This window comes from Rhinolophus sinicus, chromosome 18 (genome assembly GCF_057876585.1).
Source record: "Rhinolophus sinicus isolate RSI-liver-muscle chromosome 18, RSI-T2T, whole genome shotgun sequence".
NCBI lineage: Eukaryota > Metazoa > Chordata > Mammalia > Chiroptera > Rhinolophidae > Rhinolophus > Rhinolophus sinicus.
Window position 1 is genome coordinate 14,393,565 of NC_142518.1, and position 25,413 is coordinate 14,418,977.

General features: G+C 36.3%; 1 protein-coding gene across 6 annotated transcripts in view; it reads left to right on the forward strand.

Annotated features, from left to right (window-relative positions):
* CNKSR2 (connector enhancer of kinase suppressor of Ras 2) overlaps positions 1-25,413 on the forward strand; it is a 287,389-nt gene that overhangs the window by 186,858 nt on the left and 75,118 nt on the right. For 4 of the 6 annotated variants that reach the window (XM_019755412.3, XM_019755415.3, XM_074324052.2 and 1 more), the window contains 2 exons: positions 5,049-5,138; positions 6,718-6,932. In XM_019755412.3, coding sequence (XP_019610971.1) covers positions 5,049-5,138; positions 6,718-6,932 — 305 coding nt within the window. The remainder of the gene's footprint in view (positions 1-5,048; positions 5,139-6,717; positions 6,933-25,413) is intronic. The other 2 variants (XM_019755413.3, XM_019755416.3) reach the window with 1 other exon arrangement.

The window sequence follows — 25,413 nt, forward strand, 5'->3', positions numbered from 1 at the left end:
ATTTAGAAAGAGAAGAGGGGAGGAAAACCAGAGGACAGTGTCCTGCGTGCCAGGTAAAAAAAGTGTTTCAAGAAGGGAGTAATCCTCTGTGTCAAATGCTGCAAATAGGTCACAGAAGTCAAGGTTTCTGAGAATCATCTCTTGGATTTAACAACATGGAGACACTAGTCACCTTGACAATAGCAGTTTTGCTGGAATTGTTGGGGCAAGAGCTTAACTGGTGAAGGTTCAAGAGAAAGGAGGAGATTCCACATATAAGAGAGGTCATATAGTATTTGTCTTTCTGCATCTGGCTTATTTCACTTGACATAATGTCCTTAAGGGTCATTCATGTTGTCACAAATGGCAAAATTTCTTTCTTTATGGCTGAAAAATATTCCATTAAACAATTTACACATATACCACATTTTCTTTACCCATTCACCCACTGATGGACACTTAGGTTGTTTCCATAACTTAGCTATTGTAAATAATGCTGCAGTGAACATAGGGGTGCAGCTATCTCTTCAAGATACCAATTTCATTTCCTTTGGATCTATACTCAGAGGTAGTGTTGATGAATTTTATGGTAGTTCTATTTTTAATTTTTTGAGGAACCTCCATAATGTTTTCCATTGTATACTTGAAATTTGCTAAGAGAGTAGATTTTAAGAGTTCTTACCACATACATACTACACACAAAAATATGGTAAACTACCATATGTAATGTAAAGGATATGTTAACTTGTTAACTTGATTGTGGTAATCATTTCACAATGTATATGTATATTAAATCATCACATTGTGCACCTTAAAAATTATGTTGCACAACCTTAATATAGAACATTTTTATTTTTCAATCTTACCTCAATAAAGCTAGAAAAAAAGAGAGAGGAAGAGAAAAAGAATTGGAGACTGAAAATATAAATGAGGCTTTTAGGAATTTTTCTGTAAAGGGGAGCAAAGAAATAAGGTGGTAGTTGGGTGGTGGTTAGGGAGTGAAGAGGTTTGTTTGTTTAAGACAGGCAAAATTACAGCATGTTTGTATGCTAGTGGGAATCATTGGGTAGAAAGGGAACAATTGATGCAGCATGAGAAAGAAGGGAAGATTGCTCAAGACCTGTCCTTAAGTAGGTAAGAGGGACGAAGATCCAGTGAACAACCCAGTAATTTGGAATATCCCTAATGTCTAGCACCCTTTCATTCAAGCGTTCAAATGAAATTTAATGAATACCTGCTCTGGGTCAGAGTCTTTGCATGGAACTTCCATAACAAAGATATAGAAGACCTACTTTCTGCCAAAAAGTAGAAAAACCTATAAACAGACAGATACAATACACTATAATAAGGATTGTATGCCAGAGGCACTAGGAAAGACTAAGGGAGCCCAGGAGAATAAGCAATTAACTCTGTCCAAGGGAACTGTGGCATTTGTAATAGTACTGAAAGTGCTTTATTATTTAATGAAAAGTTTATTTTCAAGCAATTCTGTACACTAGTATTGAAGAATAGCATATTTCAGATGGATCATTATAAAACACTCCATCATTGTCAATATTCTTAAAATTACATTCATTGTTCTATTTGTTTAATTATAGCTATAAATAGTTTATAATTATTAATTTAAGAAAACTGCTTACCATCAATTTCAGAATAAAATTCAAACAAAATCCAAAAATACTTATTTTTTACCTCTACTGCATGTATTAGAATACAGTAAGAAAAACAGCACACAATTCTTGCCTCTATGGAGATCCCAATTAGAAAGCTCCAGATGTGCAACCAATAGGAAAAACCAGGTAACAAAATAGTAGTTTAACTATGAGACACTAGCATAAAGATATCACAGGGCTTAGGACAGGGTGTCAGATGAACGCCACAATTAATGAATGTTTTATGCTTAGAGGAATAAAAAATTACTCAAAGAGGAAATGGTTAGCAAAATTTTTAAATAGGCTCTTCATTTTTTTCTATATTCTTGACTATTATTAATTTTAATCACAAACAAGTGTAACTGCTTATGGAGACATCTTAAAATTTTCCAGATTATTTTTCAGATATATTAATTTATGTCCATTTGTGTAGGAATGAGTCAGATGGATTTAATTTAATGAGCCTTAAAAAGTCATACAAGCATAAAAATATTTTGAAAATATTAATAATAGTGTACATTTGATTTAAATCTATCAATAATGCTGATAGTACTCTTTTGTTCTCTTTACCAACAGCATCAAACCATAAAGTTTCCATTTGAACTTTGCTATTATGGAATTAAAATACTGCTGTACATGCAGTGGCATACATTTCCAAGCTACAATCAAAGATCTGTGTAATTGGAATTAGAAATAATTTAACCCGTTGTCTATTTTTCAATTTGCCAAAGATGGCTGTTTATATATGTTATTACTTTAAATGTTTACATCTCTTTCAGTATTTTAGTATAATGAAAAATTTATAAAAGGAGCAATACTTAAAAGCAACATTATTTGTTATAACTAAGCAAATAATACTTTACTTTTTAAAATACTTATTTTGATTTGTATTGCTAAATTCAAAGTAAAAGCAAAAGCTTGATGTCCTCCAAAGGTAAATTTTAATAGACTTTTTATCTCATCTTTTTTGTTGTTCAATATATTTTCCTCAATTTTGTATTAGTGTACAGCATACTTCTGTTTTTAAAAAAATCACCCCATGAAAAGTCAGTTATTAAATCTGCAAAATTTTTTCCTAGGTTAATAATGTAACCAGACATATCAAAGGCTTAATCATATGCCTCAATAACTTCGCTCCATGAGAATCTCAGAGAAAATAGCCTCAAAATACAATGAATACAATTATATATTTTGTATCCTCTGTGTGACGTATGTTTCTTCTTGTTTTTGAGCACATATATTTCACTCCAACCAACCAATCAATTCTTTTAAAAGTACCAAACTAGTTTTTATATGTATGTGTGTGTGTGTGTATATATGTGTATGTATATATATAGATATACATATCTATATATGTATATATAGATATATGTAAAATATAGAGCAAGTAAAACAACTGCTTATTTATTGAAGTTTTACTTTTCAGAAGGTTTTCTTGTTGACATGTAGAAACTGTTAGAGCTCTTAACTGCTTCAGTTTCAGTGCCCATGCTGAAATGGAGTGTATTTTAAATACCAGACACTAAAGAAATTTTTGAAAATAAAGCATTCATAACATTGAAAATCTGGAGAACTGGTTATGCAAAGCAGTTGAATAGACATGACAAAAGGAGAGCTTTCCTAAAACTTTTACACCCCGCTTTGGGCAGAATATACTGACCTGCATCAAATCACCTAAATTCCCTCTGTGTAAGTATAGAGATCTACTCCATGAGAATTTTAGAATCTTAGGTGATCGTTTGTAAAGTTGTTTGCACACCTTGAAGGGAAGCTATTAAATAAACACTCCCTTTTGGGCTCATTAATAATTTTTTCATGTCCAGTTCATCTTCAGACTTTCAAAGAGTTTGGCAAAATATACTAAGTAAACTTTATCAGTATACATAATAATAAACCATAAGGTTGGCACATTTCCTTAAGAACAGAATTAGAAGTCTCCTAACAGGTTTTTTTTTTAAATACTATATGGACTGATTATGGTAATTGATTGTGAAATTTAGCTGGGCAAGGAGGGAAGTGAAGACATAAGGTGACCAAGAGGTATGGGAAGGTGGGAAGATCGGTAGATTAAAGGAGGAAGGATTGTTGGACTTGGAGTGTTATAGGAGTGCACTAGAAATACAGAAAGTGGTAGTTGGAAAATGGGATCCTGCGAGGGAGTATAGCCTTTGCAGATTACAAGATTAAGCATATGGCCACAGGAATGGATAGAGGAGAGAACCTCAAGAAAGTGAGAGGCCAGAATATTGGAGGGTGGACATGGAAGTCACCAAGAATTATGGCAGAAGTAGTATTTGGGTGCCTGGGTCTGAACCCTAGTACTGCATACGTACTAGCTGTGTGTCCTTGGGCAAGTTACATAACCTGTCTCAGTTTCTTCATATGGTAAAATGAGGGTAATGACAGTATATTTCTCATAATTATGAGGATAAAACAGTTTAGTACTTATAAAGCCCTTAGACAGTATTGGCATAACTGTTATATTATTATGATCATAATCATCATCATTATTATGATCCAGTCCTGTGTGAGTCTGCTTTATTCATTCAAAATTTATTAAGCAACTCGTATATGCTAGGCATTGTGCTAGGTATCCTTTTTAAACTATTGTATTATTTTCTTTGGCTGTATTTTGCTGTGGGAATTTCAAGTTAGTCAAAAATAATACATCGCAGCCTCATCAAAAAGTTATCCTTGAAGTCTGTGCCATGAGTTCTGCTTGCTAAAGTAAAATGCTGTTTAATAAGAATACAGACCCAGAGGGAAATGGGACAGGCTAAAGCTCTGAATACTTAGAACTGGAAACTCGACTTATTCACAATAGCAAATGTGATGCATGGGGCAGACCCAGCTATAGGCCTTATTGCTGAGAGAATCTAGCCATATTGCTGAAGCATGGTGATATCTAAAATGTATATGGTAATAGGAGTTAGGAGGCCGTGAAGATGGGAAGCTAGCATTGTCTTCCAACATGAAACAGTGAGTTAATGTCCTGGCAGGCAGATTCAACACAAGGGGCTACTATCTTGGAGATTAGCTATCAAGATACAAACACTTGGGCAGGCGTTAGGGAATAAAACAAATCCAGTTAAAGAAAATGAAGTAAAAATCATTAAAATAATGATCCTCTTTGCAAAGGACCACCCTCAAAGTCTGGGGCTCCTAAGAGAGCAAGCCTGGGCTGTACTTTATTATTTATTAAAAAGTGCCTTATGTTTGAATTATCACCTGGCCAATTGCCACAGGCAGTTTCACCTTCTGGCTCAAAACACACATATTTTTCATCTACATAAATGCCAACCATAATGTTGCATATGAGTGAGTGTGTTTTGCAGAATGTAGCTAAAAATCAGTGTAAGTTTAAGCGGACATGGGGAAGAAAAACAATGTGATGTGAATTTTGTTCTCTGTGTTTAGGCAAGCTACGACCTATATCTATGCCAGTGGAATATAATTGGGTGGGGGACTATGAAGATCCAAATAAGATGAAGAGAGATAGTAGAAGAGGTAAGTGTTCTAGAATTTCAGTGTAGGCTGGGTTGTTGGAACAAAAAGCAATTTCAATGTTCTTTAAAGAGGATATTATGTATTCAGTGGAAAACTTTTCATTCTCTCACTGACTTTATGGTACACCCAAACCAATTCAGACCAACATTTGACTATCTTGATCTATTACTAAGTAGATATCTTCTCTGAATGCCTCCTAAGGGATTCAGGGTAGATAAGTATAATGTAAAAAAATGGATAGCTGATTGATATTTGAAGGTTAATATTTGGAAAACAAGGTCAGAAGTGTGAAACTGCATAAAAGTTCAGTGAATAGAAAGAGTTTGTGATCAGTCCCCATTGGTCCGCAATGCAACCTCACTACTTTTATATTAATACAACCTTAAAATGAGCATTGAAGCACATGGGTAAAAGCTAATAGAAACTGGGCCAGTGAGTCTAATGAAAACCATACAGATTTGGGGAAAAAAAAACTGTTTTATTTTGTTTTTTTCTCTTCTGTTTGCTGTTCAGGGTTATCTTCTTTCTTTGGGGGTGGGCTACACTTGAAGTATCTACCAAAAGTAAGTTTTTATGTTCGCTTATCCTGCTATTGAGGTGAGCAGTAAAGAGAGCAACCGAAAGTCTCACAACTAAATGGGATTCAACCAAGTGTAGATATGGTGGGCCCAGTGCATCATGCTGCTACTTCCACCTTCTGAAATCAGGAGTCATAGAGTTGTAGATGAAAAATAAAGCAAATCAAAACAAAGCAAAAAACAATTCATAAAACCTAAGCTCACCAAGCTTCCTTCACAATATGTTTAACCCATTTGCCTGTTACTTCTAGCCAATATACAGAATTTATTTCATTACTACACAGATCCACAGACCACACAGGGATAAGCAAGCATGAATATCTGCTTCATCAGTCTTCTTAACACTTGTTGTATGGAGCGGGCATTTCTGAAAATGTTGGTAAATACAGGAACATTGACAGATTCCTTTACATCTGTGTATTCATTTCATATTCCAGACTTTAGTTTCTAACCTCATTTGTTTTATAGAAGTAATCAAGAAAAAAATCAAACGAGAAACACTTATATTGCATCCCTGAGTCACTCTTTTGGGACGTCTTTGAGGAAAAAGCCTTATGAAGTACAAAATGCTGACTATCAATTAAAGCATAGGTGTTATGAACTAAGTTTCCTGACTATTGGTTCATAATGTGGGCTCTAACTTCTCCAGGGATGATAGCTAGCCTACCGAAGGTCAATGTTTGTCACCAACTTTTAGCAGAATCCCCCTGCGGGAGCTTGTTAAAATTTTTATGAGCCACACACCCAGAACTTATGATTCAGGTGATTCTGATATATTTGGTCCAGAGATAAAACTTAGAAATATAATCTATAGGCTGTCTATTTCTTATTGCCCTATGATCCCAAATAATTCAGATCCTCTATATTTCCACTACGTAGATATTTTATAAATCAAATCAAGTTACATTTCTGAAATGAAATCTAATAGCACCATTAGGAAAGAATGGTAAATTTGGAATATTGACATACTTATATTGGTATATTTATCTCTTTTTATATAGAAAACTCTCTACTCCGATACATGAGCAATGAAAAAATTGCTCAAGAAGAATACATGTTTCAGAGAAACAGCAAAAAAGACACGGGGAAGAAGTCTAAAAAGAAGGGTGATAAGAGTAATAGCCCGACTCACTATTCCTTGCTACCTAGTTTGCAAATGGATGCACTGAGACAAGACATCATGGGCACGCCTGTGCCAGAGACCACACTATACCATGTAAGTAAAATTTCAGACTCTGTGATACAGCTTTACTTGGGAGAATTCTTTGGGGTAAATTCCGGATTATCTTTATCCTACTGCCAGATTTGCACAAAAGATCTTAAGTTTAGAGTTTATGCCCTTAAAAAAAAAAGCACGATAGCTTATTGATTTGTTCTTCAGTTCATATGTCCCATGAGTTCAAATGTTATAGCAGGTTAGATTTTTAATGAAATAACCTAATATGCACAGAACTCATGGACAATAATAATTAATTAGCTGATTAATCATCAGTAAAATAATTAATTAGCAGATTAATCATCAGTAAAATAATACACCATGAGTAGTTAGCTATAAAATTCAACATGAAAGATAAGATTTTTAATATATTCATGATTTCATTTAAAAATGAGTGTCGACCTGACTTGGGGCATGGTGCTCGAGGTAAAAAGGGGAAAACATTGCATAGCGCTATAGAGAGAGGAAGACACACCAAGAGTCCCAGTATAATTTGACTTTTGTAATGGGTGGGTGCAAGAAGTACTGGAGGAACATAGGAAAAGGAGGGCCCTTCCCTTGTGGGGAAGTGAGAAAAGGCTTCAGAATGGGGAGCATTTGGGTGAAGAATGAAAGATGAAGAGCAGTATTGTGGGATGACCTATGGAGGTACGCCTCAAATGTGTGAGACTGTGGCATATTCTATGGAATTCAATTGGCTCAGAATTACTGGTTTGTTAAAAATTGAGGGACAGCTTGTAAGGAAGGGATAGTAGATGGGCCTAGAGAGATTGGTGGGCTTAGATTAGGAATTTTATGATTAAGAATTTAGGCTCTTTTCTGCAGTGATAAAGAGCTATTGAACAGTTTTGAGCTGGGGACTTGCATGAAAAGTTGTTGGATCTTTCTGGTGCAGAGCATCAATCAAGAAGAGCTAGGAGGCCAAAGGCAGGATCATTAAGGCCAGGCCAGGAAATGATGAGAAATTAGCACAATGGCAGTGTGGAGGCTGAGAATCTTGTTAACCAGAATATTCAATTGACAAAATGAACTTATTTTATACCACTTTGGTTAAAGGGGAGTTTGCTGTGCCAATGTAACTAGCTTCTGATTAGGAGCCATTGAAAAACATGGACTCCAAGTTTTTAAGCAACGTGAAAAACTGTGCTAATGCTCAGAGTATTAAAAATTTTTAATCTGTCACTGTTGGTAGAAGGCACACAATCTAGGTATACAAGGTTTGAAAGGTTTAATAACTTATACTTGCGTTGCTTTTCTGAGTAAATTTTTAAAATATTCTATAGCTCTCTCATAAAACTAGAGTGTAGAAAACTATTTTCATTTATTCGGATTGAGGTACCATGTTTCCCCGAAAATAAGACCTAGCCGGACAATCAGCTCTAATGCATCTTTTGGAGCAAAAATTAATATAAGACCCGGTTTTATTTTACTGTAATTTTGCTCCAAAAGACACGTTAGAGCTGATAGTCCGGCTATATCTTATTTTCAGGGAAACACAGTAGGAGTGCGCTTAGCACTCCTAGGGGGTCATTCTCTACCCCCACCCTGTCCTCAGTCACATACCCCCAACCCTCGTCCTCTCCAAGAGAGCAGTGCCCATATCAAAACCTGCTCCTCTAAATAACTGACAAATTATTGGTTTTTTTCCACACATATTTGCAGCCAGTCTGAAATCAATACTCTTAGCTGTATGAAGAGTGTCACTTTTGCTATCACGAGTCAGAAATGCTGTATGAACACTGAGCTCCCTCTAGAATCTGGTGCTCCAGTCATAAGTAATAGCCCGAACAAGGATCTAAACCTAAGAGACAGCTGGCCTATTCGAGAGGGAAGTTGGTAGTGAGAGATGAGGCTGGAGAGCAAAGAAGAGGCCACTTTACCCAGAGCATGTAAACTATTAAAGCTTGGATTGATCCTAAGAGGAATGATAAGCCATTGAAGGCACATTTAAACACTCGGCCTGGGCCATCCTGTCATGTACATCCGGACAAGAATATACTGTTTGAGAAAGGAAATTAGATGAATCTTGCAGACTTTGAGTTATTAAACCATGGAAGATAGTAAAAGGTGAGTCAATCTGGTAATCAGGAATATCGGGAGTATTCTCTAGGAGTATAAATTGTTACACCTTTCTGAAGGACATTATTTAGTTATACATACATATCAAGAACCTGGTCTAATCACTTCACTTCTTCAATTTTATTCCAAGAAAGAAATTAGAATCTACTTTTGCCTCCTTCTTTTATTATGTGTCCTGAGTCTATAACATCATATTTGCCAGATAGATAATATTTATCCCAACTGATTTTTGACAGAGGGGCAGTCCAGAGTAAGGAATATTGTTAATCATGAGGGAAGTCCTCCCATGTACCACTGACCCACTAATCCCTGAGTGGAAGGCTGGATGCTTTCGAACTCTATTCTCTGGTTGTAAAAGAAGCTAAAGAATTGTTAGCCCCAAAGAGAATGTTAGATACCTATAACCAGTATTCAAAAAGAACATTCTCTAGTGGTTTTCTTTTTACTAGACTGTAAGTTCCCTTGAAGGTCTTACCTTGCACTTGTTTATTACTTTCACAGTTATCAAGGGAGTGTCCATATTTGTTTTGTCTTTTGAACCTCACAACAACCGTATTTGCAAATGACAAAAGTCAAACTCAGAAAGGTTAAGTGATTTACCAAAAGCTATGTTGCAAAAAAAGTGTAAGAGTAAGGAATAGAACCCAAATCACCTACTCCAGCGATCTTTCCACACTCTACCCTGGTACTGCATGCATGGTAGGCATTCCATACACAAACGACTTTGTACTTTAATGACTCAATGTGTGAATTTTGAAAAAGATTCACTTTAAGAAGCAGGTACCCTCATATGTTGATTTTAATAACATTTTTAATACCAAGATTGATTTGTCCCCAGATTTCTCTTTTGTTCTGTGTTACTATTTTTTATGAAGTTCGGAAAAACATACAGAGCTGTTGCTGCTATAAAGCACAAGTATTCAGTGTGATCTATTGCTGAGACTACAAAGTATTATACTTCAAATTGCCTGGACCTACACTTAAATGGTTGCTTCTTGTATTTCACAGGAATTCTTGCTTTATTGTTTTACCTGTTTATACATGCTTATTTAAAAATGAAAGGATTTTTCCTTATGTTGAATTTCTTGAAACAGAAGGTCAATATGAATATGTAATCTAATCACCATCACAATGAAACACTAATCTTCATTCTTGCCAGTTATTCCTTTGGATAACTCAGCCATTTTTAATGGAATAGTACATAAGTGGAAGAGGACTATGAAGATTGAGTACTGAGTTTCATAGGCTGCTATCTCTGCTGTAATACTGGCTCCATGTGGTCTCAGTTCAAATTTAGAGACAATTTAGTTGAATTTAATAGCAGGATCATATCAACATTAAATACCCTTAAACAATTTACTGAAAGTGTGTGCGTGTGAGCATGTGTGTGGGGGGGTGTTCTTTACAAGAAGATCTAGATTATAATCCCACTTGGTCCGTTTTGGAAAGCAGCCCAATAAAAATACACAAAGCAAGACAAATACAGTTTTGCTTTAGTGTTTGACTCATTCCTTTTAGCAATTAGGGCAGAAACCTTTTCTTTTTTATTGGGCTGCTTTCCAATAAATTTAATAAAATAAAATAAAAATAAAATTAAAAATAAAAAAAATAAAATAAAATAAATAATAATAAAAAAAATTAAAAAAAATAAAAAGAATTCTTTTTTATTGGGGAAGGGGAATAGGACTTTATTGGGGAACAGTGTGTACTTCCAGGACTTTTTTCCACGTCAAGTTGTTGTCCTTTCAATCTTAGTTGTGGAGGGTGCTGTTCAGCTTCAAGTTGTTGTCCTTTCAGTCTTAGTTGTGGAGGGTGCAGCTCAGCTCCAGGTCCAGTTGTCGTTGCTAGTTGCAGGGGGCACAGCCCACCATCCCTGCGGGAGTCGAACCGGCAACCTTGTGGTTGAGAGGATGCGCTCCAACCACCTGAGCCATCCGGAAGCTCAGTGGCAGCTCAGCTCAAGGTGCCGTGTTCAATCTTAGTTGCAAGGAGTTCAAATACAGTGCTGAATGAAGTGGAGACAATCTGTTCCTGTCACGAACATGGACATGGACATGTTCTCCCTAGCATGTTCAGGGGAGAAAGATACTAAGCAGATGACCACATAAATACATGTATAATTATGATTCATAAGAAAGGTTTTGAAGCAAATGTACAAGGTGTTAAGACCGTAACAGGAGAAACTGATTTAGTTGATGGGGTGGACTTAGCTGCCCACCATCCCTTACGGGACTCGAGGAATTGAACTGGCAACCTTGTGGTTGAGAGCCCACTGGCCCATGTGGGACTTGAACTGGCAGCCTTTGGAGTTAGGAACATGGAGCTCCAACCGCCTGAGCCACCGGGCCGGCCCAGAAATTTTTATGTAATAATAAAGAAGGTTTAGAAGTTTGTGATATTGTACAATATACAATTTTATTTTATTAATTGCATACATTTGTCATTCTGGTTTATACATTTTTTCTTAAACTTATTTAAAATGAAATCATTCACTGTGCCCTAACTACCCTGACCATTCACCAGTCTTTGCCAACTCTTTCCGTTTGGACATGCTGTTCCCTCTACTGAGAATGCTTTTACTCCTTCATTCACCCTGGCTGACTCCTATTTAAACCTGAAAGGGCAGAGACTTTCCCTGACCACTACCCCATAAACTAAATCAGTTTCTCCTGTTACGGTCTTAACACCTTGTGTATTTGCTTCAAAACCTTTCTTATGATTTGTAATTATACATGTATTTATGTGGTCATCTGCTTAGTATCTTTCTCCCCTGAACATGCTAGGGAGAACATGTCCATGTCCATGTTCATGACACGAACAGATTGTCTCCATTTCGTTCAGCACTGTATTTGAACACCCAATATAGGAACAGTACCTTATAAGCACTCAATAAGAATGTGATAAATAAGTGAATGACCGAGTGAATGAATGTGACAGGAACTTCAGTGTCATTTTCAGTATCTCTCAGTTGATGTCCTCAGCCTGCAAACAGAGCCACCTCCATGTCCCAGGGCAGCCCTGACCAGCACAAGCAGGACTTCAGCTGGGAGTGTATCAGTAGTGGGAATTGCCAGGAACTTATTACCATATACTCATTGTCCCATATGCCTGAGGACAGTCCTAGGGCTCTGAATGTCTTCTGTTGCATTTGTCTAATCCATATGACGAAATTCTACTTTGTTTAATTGATTAATACTCCATTTCACTCTGAGTGGATCCATTGGCCCCTCTTCCAAGGAGCATCTGGCTGTTTTACTGTTACAGACCACAGACCATGTGGAACCTGTCTCTGGCCATCCACCCATTTAAAAGAGTATTGGGAACACCTAGTAATTTATACTCACCATGTTGGGCTCCCTATCAAAGCAGGTCCCAGTTTGCACCTCTGATCAGGGTGATTTACAAGACTCCTCTGCTCCACACACACCACCAGTGCAACAGGATTAGCTTCCCGTCAGCCCCTGCCCCAGCTGCTCCACTCCAGTGCAGAGCTTCAACTCCAGCTACTTTCTGCTTTCTTCTATCACTGCCATGTCATTACGGAGGTCGTAGTATGCCTGTCAGCCAAGCATGTTATGGTATTTTTCACTCACTGATTCTCTGTCTGAAAATGTGGGAGTTGTTAGCTACCAAAGCCCTCTTCTGACCTGAGAGCACATGAAGGAAAGGCAGACAGCAGTGTGTGTGTGTGTGCGTGTGTGTGTGTGTGCGTGTGTGTGTGTGTGTCTGTTTCAAATGTCATGGTAAACACCTTTAGATAAAGGATGGATAGATTCAGGACTTTGTTTTCATTATGATATACATAATGCTATCAAACTAAAGCTGCTAAACTAAATTTATAAAATTATATATATATATATGTATATATATATATATATATATATATATATATATATATATATATATATATGTATATATATATATATATATATATTTTTTTAATCTGTATACTGAGATGCCAGAACAAGTAAAATTTGATTAGGAATCTAGGCAGCATGCAGGTAAACTTTCATAAACTGAATAATGTGATTTTAGATGGCTCATTTAAAACAGATTTTGAGTAGGTGTTCAAAAATTTGGATAGTTCCTTTCATAACATTTCAACATTTGTGTGGTTTGACTTAGTTATTTAGGATATAACTGCAAACATGCAGTTGTTGTTTTACTTCTGATAAGTACTTTAGCCATTTTCATCAATTTCTGAAGGGATTTTTGGTGGAGTTCCTGGGGGAAGGAGGTGGAGAGCTGTTAAAAGACGTTTTATTTTGTTAAATTTAACAAGTAAATAAACAGACACTATTCTAAGTAACTTAAATTTTAACTCGTTAATCCTCGTAACCACCCTATGAGAAAGGTGCTGGCATAATCTCCATTTTACAGGTTAGGACACGACACTGAGGCACATGGATTAAGTAAGTAGTAGGTGATAGAGCCAGGATTTGAACATTAGCAGTCTGCCTCCTAGTGGGAATACTGTATTGCCCTTCAAAAAATAACGTAATTCATCAGAAACTCAACAACAATCCTGTGTAAAGCCCAATCTAAGTGCTGTGGAATCTATATAAACTAATAATATCACCACTGTGAATAATAATAGCTAACTTTTACCCATTGCTTACTAAGTTTCTATGCTAAGAATTTATATACATTATCTCACTGAATCTTCAAATTGACCTTGTGAGTTTTCTGTTATATCTATTTTGCAGAACTGAAACATAGCGTTTACAACTTGCTCATGGTCATAGCTAGAAAGTAGCAGACTTGAAATATGAGTCCAAGCAGTCTGGTTCCAAAATTTACATCTTTAGATGAATAAAGGCATTTCTGCTCCTAAGGATTTTACCATCTATAGAGAAGACAGAGCTATTATTATCACAAAGGTGAAAATATGCTATATTGTCGGCATGTAAACATAGTTAAATTTGTCTGCAGTTGTAAAGGTTGGTTTGTCTAATAGTTAGCTACCTGACTTAGATGCATTGTTTCAACATCAATGTAACTAAAGTAAGAGCAGTTAATTTTAGTGGCTAAAAAGCCATTTCTGAGCTAACAGTTGTCTGTAACAACCACTTTCTTCAAATTTTGACTTTATTCACCTAGACGACAGCCATAGGACAGTGTGACATGATGTTTCTCCTCACCAGCATGCATGCAGACATGTTAGACATCCATTCTAAATATTATTGAAATCGTATTTGTATGTATGTATTCTCTGATTCCTATGGATGACTTGATTATTTCTAGATGCCAAATTCGTAGTAGCACTGGCAAAGCCCTACATAGGAACAGCCTAGACTGTGAAAAGTGTTTCCCATTGGGCCACTTCACTAGAGAGTGATTCTCAAAGTATGGGCTGTCTTCCACAACCGGCTCCTGGTGGCTGAGGCCTGATGCACAAATGGCAGTCCTTTCTTTGATTCTTATAGGCAAATGACACATAATTTCACAGCCTTTCATTTCCCCTTGTGACTAGATAATGCTTTATAATAACCTACTAAATGATTTAAAAGGTTACAAATGGAATAATCATAAAATAACGCATTAGTAGAATTTACTGAATATTCTAATCCACTATTTTTTCCAACAAGTCTGGTATCCATGCAACCAAGCATGCAGTTGTGCTGCTGTGGCACAAGCTCAAGTATAGGTGGTTTGGGTTCACATGGTTTTTGGGAGGAATGCTATATTAATACATCATCAGGATTTTTTTTAATTACCTGTAGTTTTCAGTTGCTGGTTTTTGTCCATTATAAGTTATCATTAGATTTCATTACTATTGATTTAATTTGTTTTAGTTTCCCTGCTTTACCTTACAGTACCTTGTGATTCATGTTACCCACAATTTTCTAAAAATGATGCTATGAATCATCTATGCCCGACAGTACTTACACAGTCATTTTCTGTTGGTATCACCTAGTTACGTTTCTATTGAAAAGTGTGGACAAATGAACCACGGGGTCTATGGGTCTGTCTTTAGAGACAGTTAAGAACTGTTGAGACCCATTACCTTAGATATAGATAGGTGGTTTTAAAAAAGAAGAAATCTTAGCTTCTCTATAAATTTGAAATAGTTTATGGAATGCTAGTCCATGAACAAGTCTAGGAAGAAAATTCACTTCTGTTTGTGTTTCATGATCCCTTTAAACTAATAGTTATTTTTGCTTCCATACTTATGAAGGTTTTTTGTTTGTTTGTTTAACAAATCAACTGTCAGCACTGCCCCTCCCTCCCATTTTTGCATTTACCACCAAGTGGTGTACTTATAATTGAACTGGCTAGACTAGAGGGTTAAAAATAGAAATACTCTTGGGGGGGGGGGCAGTTAGCTCAGTTGGTTAGAGCATGGTGCTGATAACACCAAGGGTGCCGGACCAATCCCCACATGGGCCACTGTGAGCTGTGCCTTCCTGAAAAAAAAAAAAAAAAAAAACAGGGAAAAATAGAAATCCTTTTTGTGGGTTTAAAGATTCACAAATATAAACTTTCAGTTCCAGACAAGGTGGAGCACACATTGTATTTTCTTTACCTTCTAATCACAATAACAACAACCAAAAAATAAAAATAAAAACTGGACACAATATATAAGTCATCTACCAGAAGACCCTGAAAGGTAGACAAAACAAGGCAGGCAGGCTAGGGACCTTCAGATCTGAAGAACAACCTAGCAGTGAGTTTCCTGGATTTTTTTTTTCTTGCTGGAGAAGCCTGCAACCTTAAAACATCAACACGCACAAACAAAATAGAGCTCCAGTAAAAGCCTGCTCTCTTTAGCCAAAGGATCAGGGGAAGGACATAACCTCTTAACAATACCTGCCTGGTCTCAAGGTGAAAACCATTGGAAAAGATCATGCTCCTTCTTGACCCCAACAGGTGTAAAAAGGGTCCATTCACTGAGAAGACATGATAATCTTAAATATATATGCACCAAACAACAAAGATGTTAAATACTAGAAGCAAAGTCCAAAAGAACTAAAAGGAGAAATTGACAGATCTATAATTATAGTTGGAGACTTCAGCGTCCCTCTCTCAGTAACTGATAGAGCCACTAAACAAAAACTCAGCAAGAATATGGAAGTACTGTATGACTACCCAACTACCTACCAACAGCATCTCACTGACTCCCAACAATAGCAGAATACATTCTTTTCAAGTGTGCATGGGACATTCATCAGGATAGACCATATCTTGGGTTAGAAGATAAACCTTAATTTTAAAATAACTAAAATCATACAAAAAATGCTCCCTAATTGTAATGGACTCAAATTAGAAATCAATAACAAATAATAAGTAAGTCTCCAACCACTTAGAAATGATAGAACACACTTCTAAATAATCCAAAGAGGAAGTCTCAAGGAAAATTGAATTGAATAAAGATAAAAACGCAACATATACTTAGGGGAAAATTTATAGCACTAAATGCTTATATCAGAAAAGGAGAAAGATGTCAAATCAATAATCTAAACTCCAACCTGAAGAAATTAGAAAAAGAGCAACAAAAAAATCAGCAAGCAGAAGGAACACAATAAAGAGCAGAAATCAATGAAATTTGAAAACAGAAAAACAATAGAGAAAAATCAATCAAAAACCTGTGGGTTTTGTGGAAAAAAAAGAAAAGAAATTAACAAACCCCTAGCAAGACTGACAAAGGGAAAAAAGAAGACTTAAATTACCAATATCAGGAATAAAAGAGGAGTTATCACTACAAACTCCATAGATGTTAAAAGAATAGTAAGGAAATACCGCAAGCAACTCTGCACATAAGTTTAACAGTTTAGATAATGGACCAGTTCCTCAAAACCTGACAACTACCAAAACTCTCTCAAGATCAAGTAGGTGATCTGAATATTCCTGTAACAATTAAAGGAATTTAATCCTCAAAAGACTTACAAAAAATAAGTATAGAAATACTGAAAAAAGAACCAAACTTATAGCACCAATGCTTTTGTATTGGTTGGGTGCACAAGTAATCCATTTGTCTTTTATTATTTTGCTCTGTGGTGCTTTTAAAGTGTTGGCAGCTTATAAAAGATTTGATGTACAGGACTTGTGACTTAATGGAATGCCTAAAAGACTGATTAAATTAACAATTTTTGTGAAAATATTGTTTCAATGTTTGAAAACCTTTTGTTTCATAAATTTTTTAAGTTTAATAAATTAAACATTATACAAACAAAATAAAAAGATTCACTAAGATGGGAGAGAGTTTTGCTCACATTGTATAACAGATTATTGCTAAACTGAAGCCAGTCCTTTTGGTTTCATGTTTGAACAAATGTGGGTCTCATTCTGCTAGTTCCTGGTTAGATAATGGCTGCCAGGAAGCAAAACACAAAATCTGGCTTAATTAGTGAGACATCATACAAAACAGGACACAGAAGAATTGAATTAGGAATTTATTAAGTTGAAATTTATTAAATTTAAACCTTATTACAAATTCCTTGATGCCTTTGAGAAAATAAAACATAAGTTCTAATGAGAGGCCCTTGGTTTGGTTGCTAAGGTCAGTAATTATGAACTATTTGGGGACATACCTGCATTAGAGAGGTTAAAGAAGCCCCATTCTTTATCATGTTGTCGACCTGTGTCTCCCAGCTTTATAGCCTCAGAAAACTTCCTCAGATTTTGTTGGCAACAGGCCTTTTTTGCTCCCATAATCACCCTACCCATATTACCTCACATTTAATGAAGCACCACCAGTTTAATAAAACTCCAGGTAATATTATTTTACCCCTAGAATTCTTTAAAACCTCTTCTCATTGAAGGACCATAACCTATATCAAATTATCTTCTTAACTCAAACTCCTAAAATATATTACCCCCTTGACAGTAACTTCTAATTTCACAAAACTATAAGCCTACTGATTTGTTGTATGTACCTAAATTTCATCCAAAGATTTCCTCTTAATAAACTATATGTCTGGGTCTCTTGGCCCAGATCTTATGTGAGAATGAAGTTTAAGACACAATTATTGACTACTGTTACATTCTAGTTTCTTGAAGATAACTTTTCCAAGAACAATGTTAAATTGTTTGCAGCTTTCATAGACTCTTCATTGGCTTTTGGCTCAGACAGCAACTGGCAATGGCCAAAGTGCATGAGCTCAACCTGGAGTCTCAATTCTAAATGCTATTGCTAAATCTGTCTCTTAACATTTCTACAAGAGTCAGGTTAAGCCAAGACCAGGATCCTAATAGTCTTGAACCCAAAACAATATGGAATGTTGAGAAATAGATCAGTGTTTCAATCCCTATTCTTTATATGCAAATGATTTTAGATTAACTAGATGCAAAATTTCCTGCCATATGAAACAGAGTAAGTTATCTTCTCATATATTCTTTTATTATCATAAATTTAGGGTGGTCTCAGGACCACCAATGGTTATTGTATCTAACCACATCCAGGTAAGACATTACCTTAAAAACATTACATTAAAGAGGAGAGTTGTCTTTTTTAAGACTCTTCTCTAAACGGCCAAGAATAATGTTGTAGTTAAAGAACATGAACTTTAAGTCAACTGTATGAACCCAGACACATTTCTGAACCTCAGTTTCTCATCAGTAAAAAGAGGATAATAATACCTCACCTAGCTATTTCAGAATTAAATCATACATTGTGTATAAAGTTTTTTCCACTGTGCTGGGCACACAGCAACTACTCTTAACACCATGTAGAAACGAAATTAATTTATTTACATGGAAGGGAATTTACTTCCTGGTGAGCAAAGCAGGACACCTTCTAAGATTGAAACACATATCATCTTTTGGTATTAATGAGTGTATTGATTAGGGTTCAATCAAGGAAGCAGAAGCGCTAAGTGACATGGAATAAAGGACTAGATCTTATTCAATTGAGGAACTAGGGAAGACGCCTCAGCAGAGCCAGGGGTCATGAAGAAAATCTGGATATAAAGCCAGGGAGAGCAAGATAAACTAGAACCTATGAGCATAAACTGGAACCCTGCCTCCAAGAACAAAGCTGGAGCCCTCCGCCATGACGATTCACAGGCTCCCAGTCCAATACTTAGAAGACCTAAAGGAGTTGCAGGCCTGCCTGCTGACCCGTCCCAACAAGATGAGCCAGCAGAAAGGTGACAAAGTGTGTGAGTGCAGCAGTGACTGACACCTACACTGACCTTCACAGCCTAAGGGCTGCTGTTTCACTTGTATTCGCCAAAATTCACAAAGTTCTGTTGTGGCCAACCCTAACTAGAACCATATAGGGAAGGGAATTCTGAGACACATAGTTCCAGCTTTGCTAAGTCAACACAGTAGGAAACCACCTGGAAGTTTTCTTTTTTGTGGGCACTACAGATACCTACCATGTTTCCCCGAAAATAAGACCAGGTCTTATATTAAGGTTTGCTCCAAAAGACGCATTAGGGCTTATGTTCAAAGGATGTCCTCCTGAAAAATCATGGTAGGGCTTATTTTCCGGTTAGGTCTTATTTTGGGGGAAGCATGGTGCCAGGTAAAACCTGCTTTGAAAATTCTGTAGTGACCGTCTGTATGAAGATCAGTGGTAAAGTGAAAAATTCCAAATTATACATCTGGAGTGGACTCAAGGTGCCGCCCACCTCTACAGCCTACTTATTTAATTTCCGAAAGCATATGTTGGAAAACATAACTTGAAATTCTCTTTATCTTCACTCAAGAGATCGACTAATATAAGTAATAATTAGGATAAAATGTCTAATTTATTTAAGAGGTTTCTACTTAATAAAACACATTAGACAGTTCTTTAAAGAGTTTCTTTGTATACTCTGTTTGAAGAGTGCCTGAGGGTATATCCCTAGACCATGTTACGTAAGCCAATTGTAATCTCCTTCTCTTAGTTGCATCTTAGCATCATGTCCTCAGTTTTTATCAGACGGCTGCTACAAGAAACAGCCATATGAAATCCACCTGCTTGTTTGCTGTAAAAATATTTTTTAAGATAGTGTATTCCCTACCCCTTTGTGTCCCCCATATGTATTTTTATAATTGGATAAAAGCTTTGACTTCCTGTGACGACAATGTATATAAAGTACCTAGTGCAGTGTCTGGCACTGCAGTAGTGCACAAATATTCTTAGCATCCTTCCTTCAACCATACTACCAAAAATGTCCTCACCAGTGGGCTGAGAACAAGCCAAACCTCATCTAGGTGCATTTGAGGCAAACAATTCTGGAGAAGTGGCAGCAAACGTCAGGCTCTGCAGAAATCTTATTGTTCACATCTTAGCTTGCATAAATGGCTTTCTCTTACTCAGTTGTCTCGTTTACAAGATGAGCAAAACACTGCAGAGAAGACTATGAAAAATGCCATCTAAATTGACAGCATAATGATGATTTGATTTCTGCTGCAAACACGGAATTTTTTTTAAAAAAAATCTTTTCATCAAGTTCTTTTTTTCCTTTTGTTAGATAAAACCAAGTTTGCTTTTTTAGTCTTAAAATTATGTCCTACTAGATGGTTCAGTATGGAAGAGAAGGAAGAGTATGATTTATCTCTCAATTATTTTACTATAAAATGAATTGCATATAGTGACTTTTAAAACCTTCTAAACTTAACTTTTATTTTTATCCAGTATTCTCTTTGAGAGATTTTCTGTTAAGAAAAAAAATATCTCCAGATCAAGAATATTGCAACAAAGCTAGCAGATGTAGAAACATTTGAAGTGGTTGTCTACAACCACTTGTCTATCCTGTAAGAGCCTATCTATTCCACAATAGCAAAAATCTCAGAATAAGAGATTAGCCATAAAAGTATTTAGGTAAAAGCTAGCATTCTTGAAACGAATTATACTAACATGGCAAGAATTCCATGATGAGAAAATATATACAATATATCAGAGCAGCAAACCTAAAAATAAAAGTAACACAAGAAAACTGTTTAGTTTCATTTTCCATTAAATAAAGCTATTAAGTCAATAGCCAGAAAAAAAAATTTTAATAATTATGATTCAGTCATATCATTGCAGAGAAAATTATCATGCTATATACAGTGACTTCATTTGAGATTCTTAGGTTTCCTGCCTTCATTAGAGGTGATTCTTTTTATATTATTTACTTCTCTATTTTCTTTTACGTATAATTTATTTCCTTGTCATCAAGTAACCTTAAGGAGGTAAATCTGGTTCTCTCAATTTTTTCTGGTCATAAATGTTTCTTTGTCACAAAAGATTCGCAAGCCTACCCTGATTTCTCTGACACCCAGATGTCGACAATTTGTCCAACAGAAGTATCAGGAGCAGAAACTGCAGCAAACGTCAGGCATTTTTCCCTTCACCTAGTTCTGCTTTTCACCTATTCGAACTTTCTACTTCTGTCTCATCTGCAAAATCTATGTTAATTGTACACATTAATCAAGCACCCCAAAATAGCTGTATCTAATATGGCTGGTGGTAAGTTATTTCCGTGTATGATGGAGCTTAAACATAAACTAAGTGTCTTTCAATAAATAATTGAGCCTCAAGTGTTAAGACACTGATTTAAAAAAAAAAAAAAAGAAGACTGACACTGATTATGGGTATACATAATTCCTAAAACATCAATAATTGGATGTACATTGGTGACTAGGCATTTTTCCCTTCACTTTTAAGTCAGGATCATGTACAGTTAGTGCTCTATGAGATATTCTGAGAGCATCTTGTCCAAATCCCTGATCTTGCCAACGAGGATATTGAGGTCAAAATGAGTAGTTCAGTGACTTGACTACAGTCATGGAGCTGGAATCTGGACTGGAATATAGAGAACTAAAAGTCACGTCTCCTGATTCCTAGCAGTGTTGCTCCACTGGTACTGTGCATTCCATTCTTGCTGAAACATAAGCATTTGGAGTATATCACACTAGCTGGTGTACTGAAGATAGACTGGAGGGGCTAGGGGTACGTGTGGAAGCAGGGAGACAAGATAGGGTCTGCTCAATTCAAGTGAGAGATGGTAGTGGCTTAGCCCTGGGTGCTGAAGTGGAAGTGGTGAAAAGGGGTTGGATTCGGGACCTGTTTTGAAGGAATAGTGGACAGGATGCACTAATAGCCTCAGTGTCCTGCATACATACATGGGCAGTAACTTTTTTTAAATTAGTTTCAGGTGTACATAACAATGTACTAGTTAGATGTTTACACCCCCTCACAAAGTGATAACCCCCCCTCTCCCAATCTACTACCCCTCTGACATCGTATCTAGCTGTTACAATTCCCTTGACTCTATTCCCTATGCTGTACTCCACATCCTGTGACCATATATATATTTATAGCTGACATTCAATATCATTCAGCTTCAGCTTCAGGTGTACAGCGCAGTGGTCAGGCATCTACACCCTCCATGAAGTGGTCTCCCTAATAACACAAGTTTCCATCAGATACCCTACAAAATCTTTACATTATTGATTATAGTCCCCTAACTGTCTTTCATATCCCCGTGGCTATATTGTGACTACTAATTTGTACTTTCTACTCCCTTTATCTTCTCCCCCATCCTCACCCTCCTCCCACCTAGTTTTTTCTCTCTCTCTCTCTGAGTCTGTTTCTGTTTAGTTTGTTCATTTATTCTGTTCTTTAGATTCCACGTATAAGTGAGCTCATATGGTATTTGTCTTTCTCCATCTGACTTATTTCACTTAACATAATATTCTCTAGGTCCAGTAAATATTTGATTCAGGCTTTCAACAGATTCTTATATGTCAGGTCCTATGCTAGTATCTGAGTATAAAGTGGTAAGCTAAGCAGATGGTTTCTTCTGCCTTTGTAGAAACTAATGCAGTAGTTAAAAACCACATCTTGAGAAAGTGAACCAAATGATTTTAAGGCATTGTATAATAATCAGCAGTGTATCAGGTGAAAAATTGCATAACACGATGAATCAGCTCTGAGGGATTTCTCCTGTGTAAAGAATTAGTGGCGAGGCAGGCTTGCCTTATTTGGCTCACTGATTTCCTCATCAGTATTGACATACGGTTTTTAAATTACACTGGGTTCAATTAATACTGTTAATAGGTTTGGAATAAAATGTGATTGCAGTCCCATCCTTGTCTATCTTGGCTGAGCCTTATTACCTTTCTGGACCTTAGTTTCTATCTCATTTGCAAAATTCAAATGTTAACATGAGCCTTCCTTTCATGAAAATACTATGATTAATAGTTGCAAAAAAACCTGCAAATCTTTTTTTAACCCACAGATCAATATAACTTTCTAGTTAAAATAAAATTGAAAAAAAGCATGAAAATTGGAGGTTCATATGTGTTACTGGTTCAGATTATCTCCATTAACACAAAAGTGTTTAATATCTTTCTGTTCTGTAGAATCCTTTCTTTCCACATAGCAACGTACTTACATCACATATCATGGGAAGTTTTCATAAATGGATAAATGTCTTATGTGTCAGAAGCAGTTTTTCTTTTCACTCACATTGTTAGTATGACTATAGAATACTTCCTTGAGAGGCAGTATTGTACAGAGTGGTCAGAAGAACAAGTTTTGGGATTGACAGACCTGGGTTTGAATTTTGACTCTCCTGCCACTACCTGTGTGGTCCTGAGCAAGTTGTTTATCCATTCCGTGTCTCAGTTTTTCTCTCCTTTAAAATGGAGTTAATGATAACCATTTTAAAGATTTGTTGTAGGGATTAAGATTGATAACTGATATACAAGATATGATCAAAAAATACAGTGAATGTTTAAATTTTAAAAATGTATTACACTAAAAGACACATTGTCATTAATCCCCCTCATTTTCAACTTATCACATCACTCTTGCCACTTTCTGAAGCAGTTCTGGAAGTCCTCTTTCATGAGTGTCTTTAGTTGCACTGTCATGGTGCGTTGATGTCCTGAATCAATTCAAAACGTTTTCCTTTCATGGTCATTTTGACTTTGGAGAAGATCCAGAAGTCACATAGTGCCAGATCCGGTGAATAAGGTGGATGAGGACACACCATAATGTTTTTATTTGACAGAAATTGCCGTACCAGAAGTGATGTGTGACATGGAGCCTTTCCATTGTGATCACAAAATATGGTGAATGCTGCTGCCGAGTTCTATCCAATGGAAAGGCAGGGATCTTCAATACGGGAAGCAGCGTGTCAAACCTTAGTAACAGTGTGTGACAAGTTTCAACTTGTTTGGTGCAGTCAGTCAGGTGTGAGCTACGGTTGAGAGAAGGTGTGTTTTAAAGTTTGCCGTAAATCATCCTCCATCATGACAACGCTCCGTGTCACACATCGCTTCTGGTACTGCAATTTCTGTCAAATAAAAACATGACAGTGTGTCCTCATCCACCTTATTCACCAGACGTAGCACCGTGCAACTTCTGGCTCTTCTCTAAAGTCAAAATGATTCACCATCGAGGCAGCTTTGACAGCGCAACTAAAGACACTGATGAAAGAGGACTTCCGGAACTGCTTCTGCAAGTGGCAAGAACGATGGGATAAGTGTATTCGAAGCAAGGGGGAGTATTTTGAGGGGGATTAATGGCAATGTGTCTTTTACTGTAATAAATATTTTTTAATTTATTTATTCACCATATTGTTTGATCATACCTCATAAAATCCTGTGCCTGACACATAAGCCCTCAGTAAATGATAATTATTATGATCTAAGAACGATAGTTCCTGTTTCCCAAGGATGGTGATTCTTGTTATTCTTTCCAATTGCTCACCACTAATCACTCCTCTTCTTCCTACTTTACTAAACCAGTGGAAAAGGGGAATCACCTGATGGGATCCTGGATAAGATTCAGTCATCTCCCTCCTTCAGAATCTGATATACATGACATTCTTTTGATGAAACATTGACTCTGCCCAAATTGATGAGTTTGACTGACTTTGTCTAAATTCCCCCCATTTCCTCCCTTTTTGTTATTATTTGACTGCTAATTTATTAGCATGCATATTGTTTTTAAACACATGCTTATTTTGAATGTGTATGGAGCCATTTTCAGTTAACATAAAGTCAGGTTAACTTTACTGACAGAATCCAGAGCAACCTTACCCCACTATACTGAAAGAGCCAGTGTAAACGCAGTGCCTCATCCTCACTGCGCTCAGCTCAGTTTCTTTCTCATGCAACAGAATGGGCAAGATTGCCACCAGCAGCAAACTTGTTCAGTTCTACGCTATTAGTTCTTGTAAATGGAAGATTTCTTGATTTAATATTAGCATCTTACCCTACTTGCTCATATTTAGACTTTTTTTGCTGGTATACAATAATTAGAAACTAAGGGAAATACTGTTTTTGGTGAAATATTTAAATCTCAAAGGCTTTTTATTTGTTGATTAAAAACTAAATATGTGTCAGTATTTATTTATCCCAAGTGTTTCAAATCGCTAAGCACTATCTTTTCTTATGTATAAGAAATAAGCTATTGGTTTGACTAGTCACTAAAGAAATCTTTGAACTTTTGCAGAAAATTACAGTAAGAGGAAGT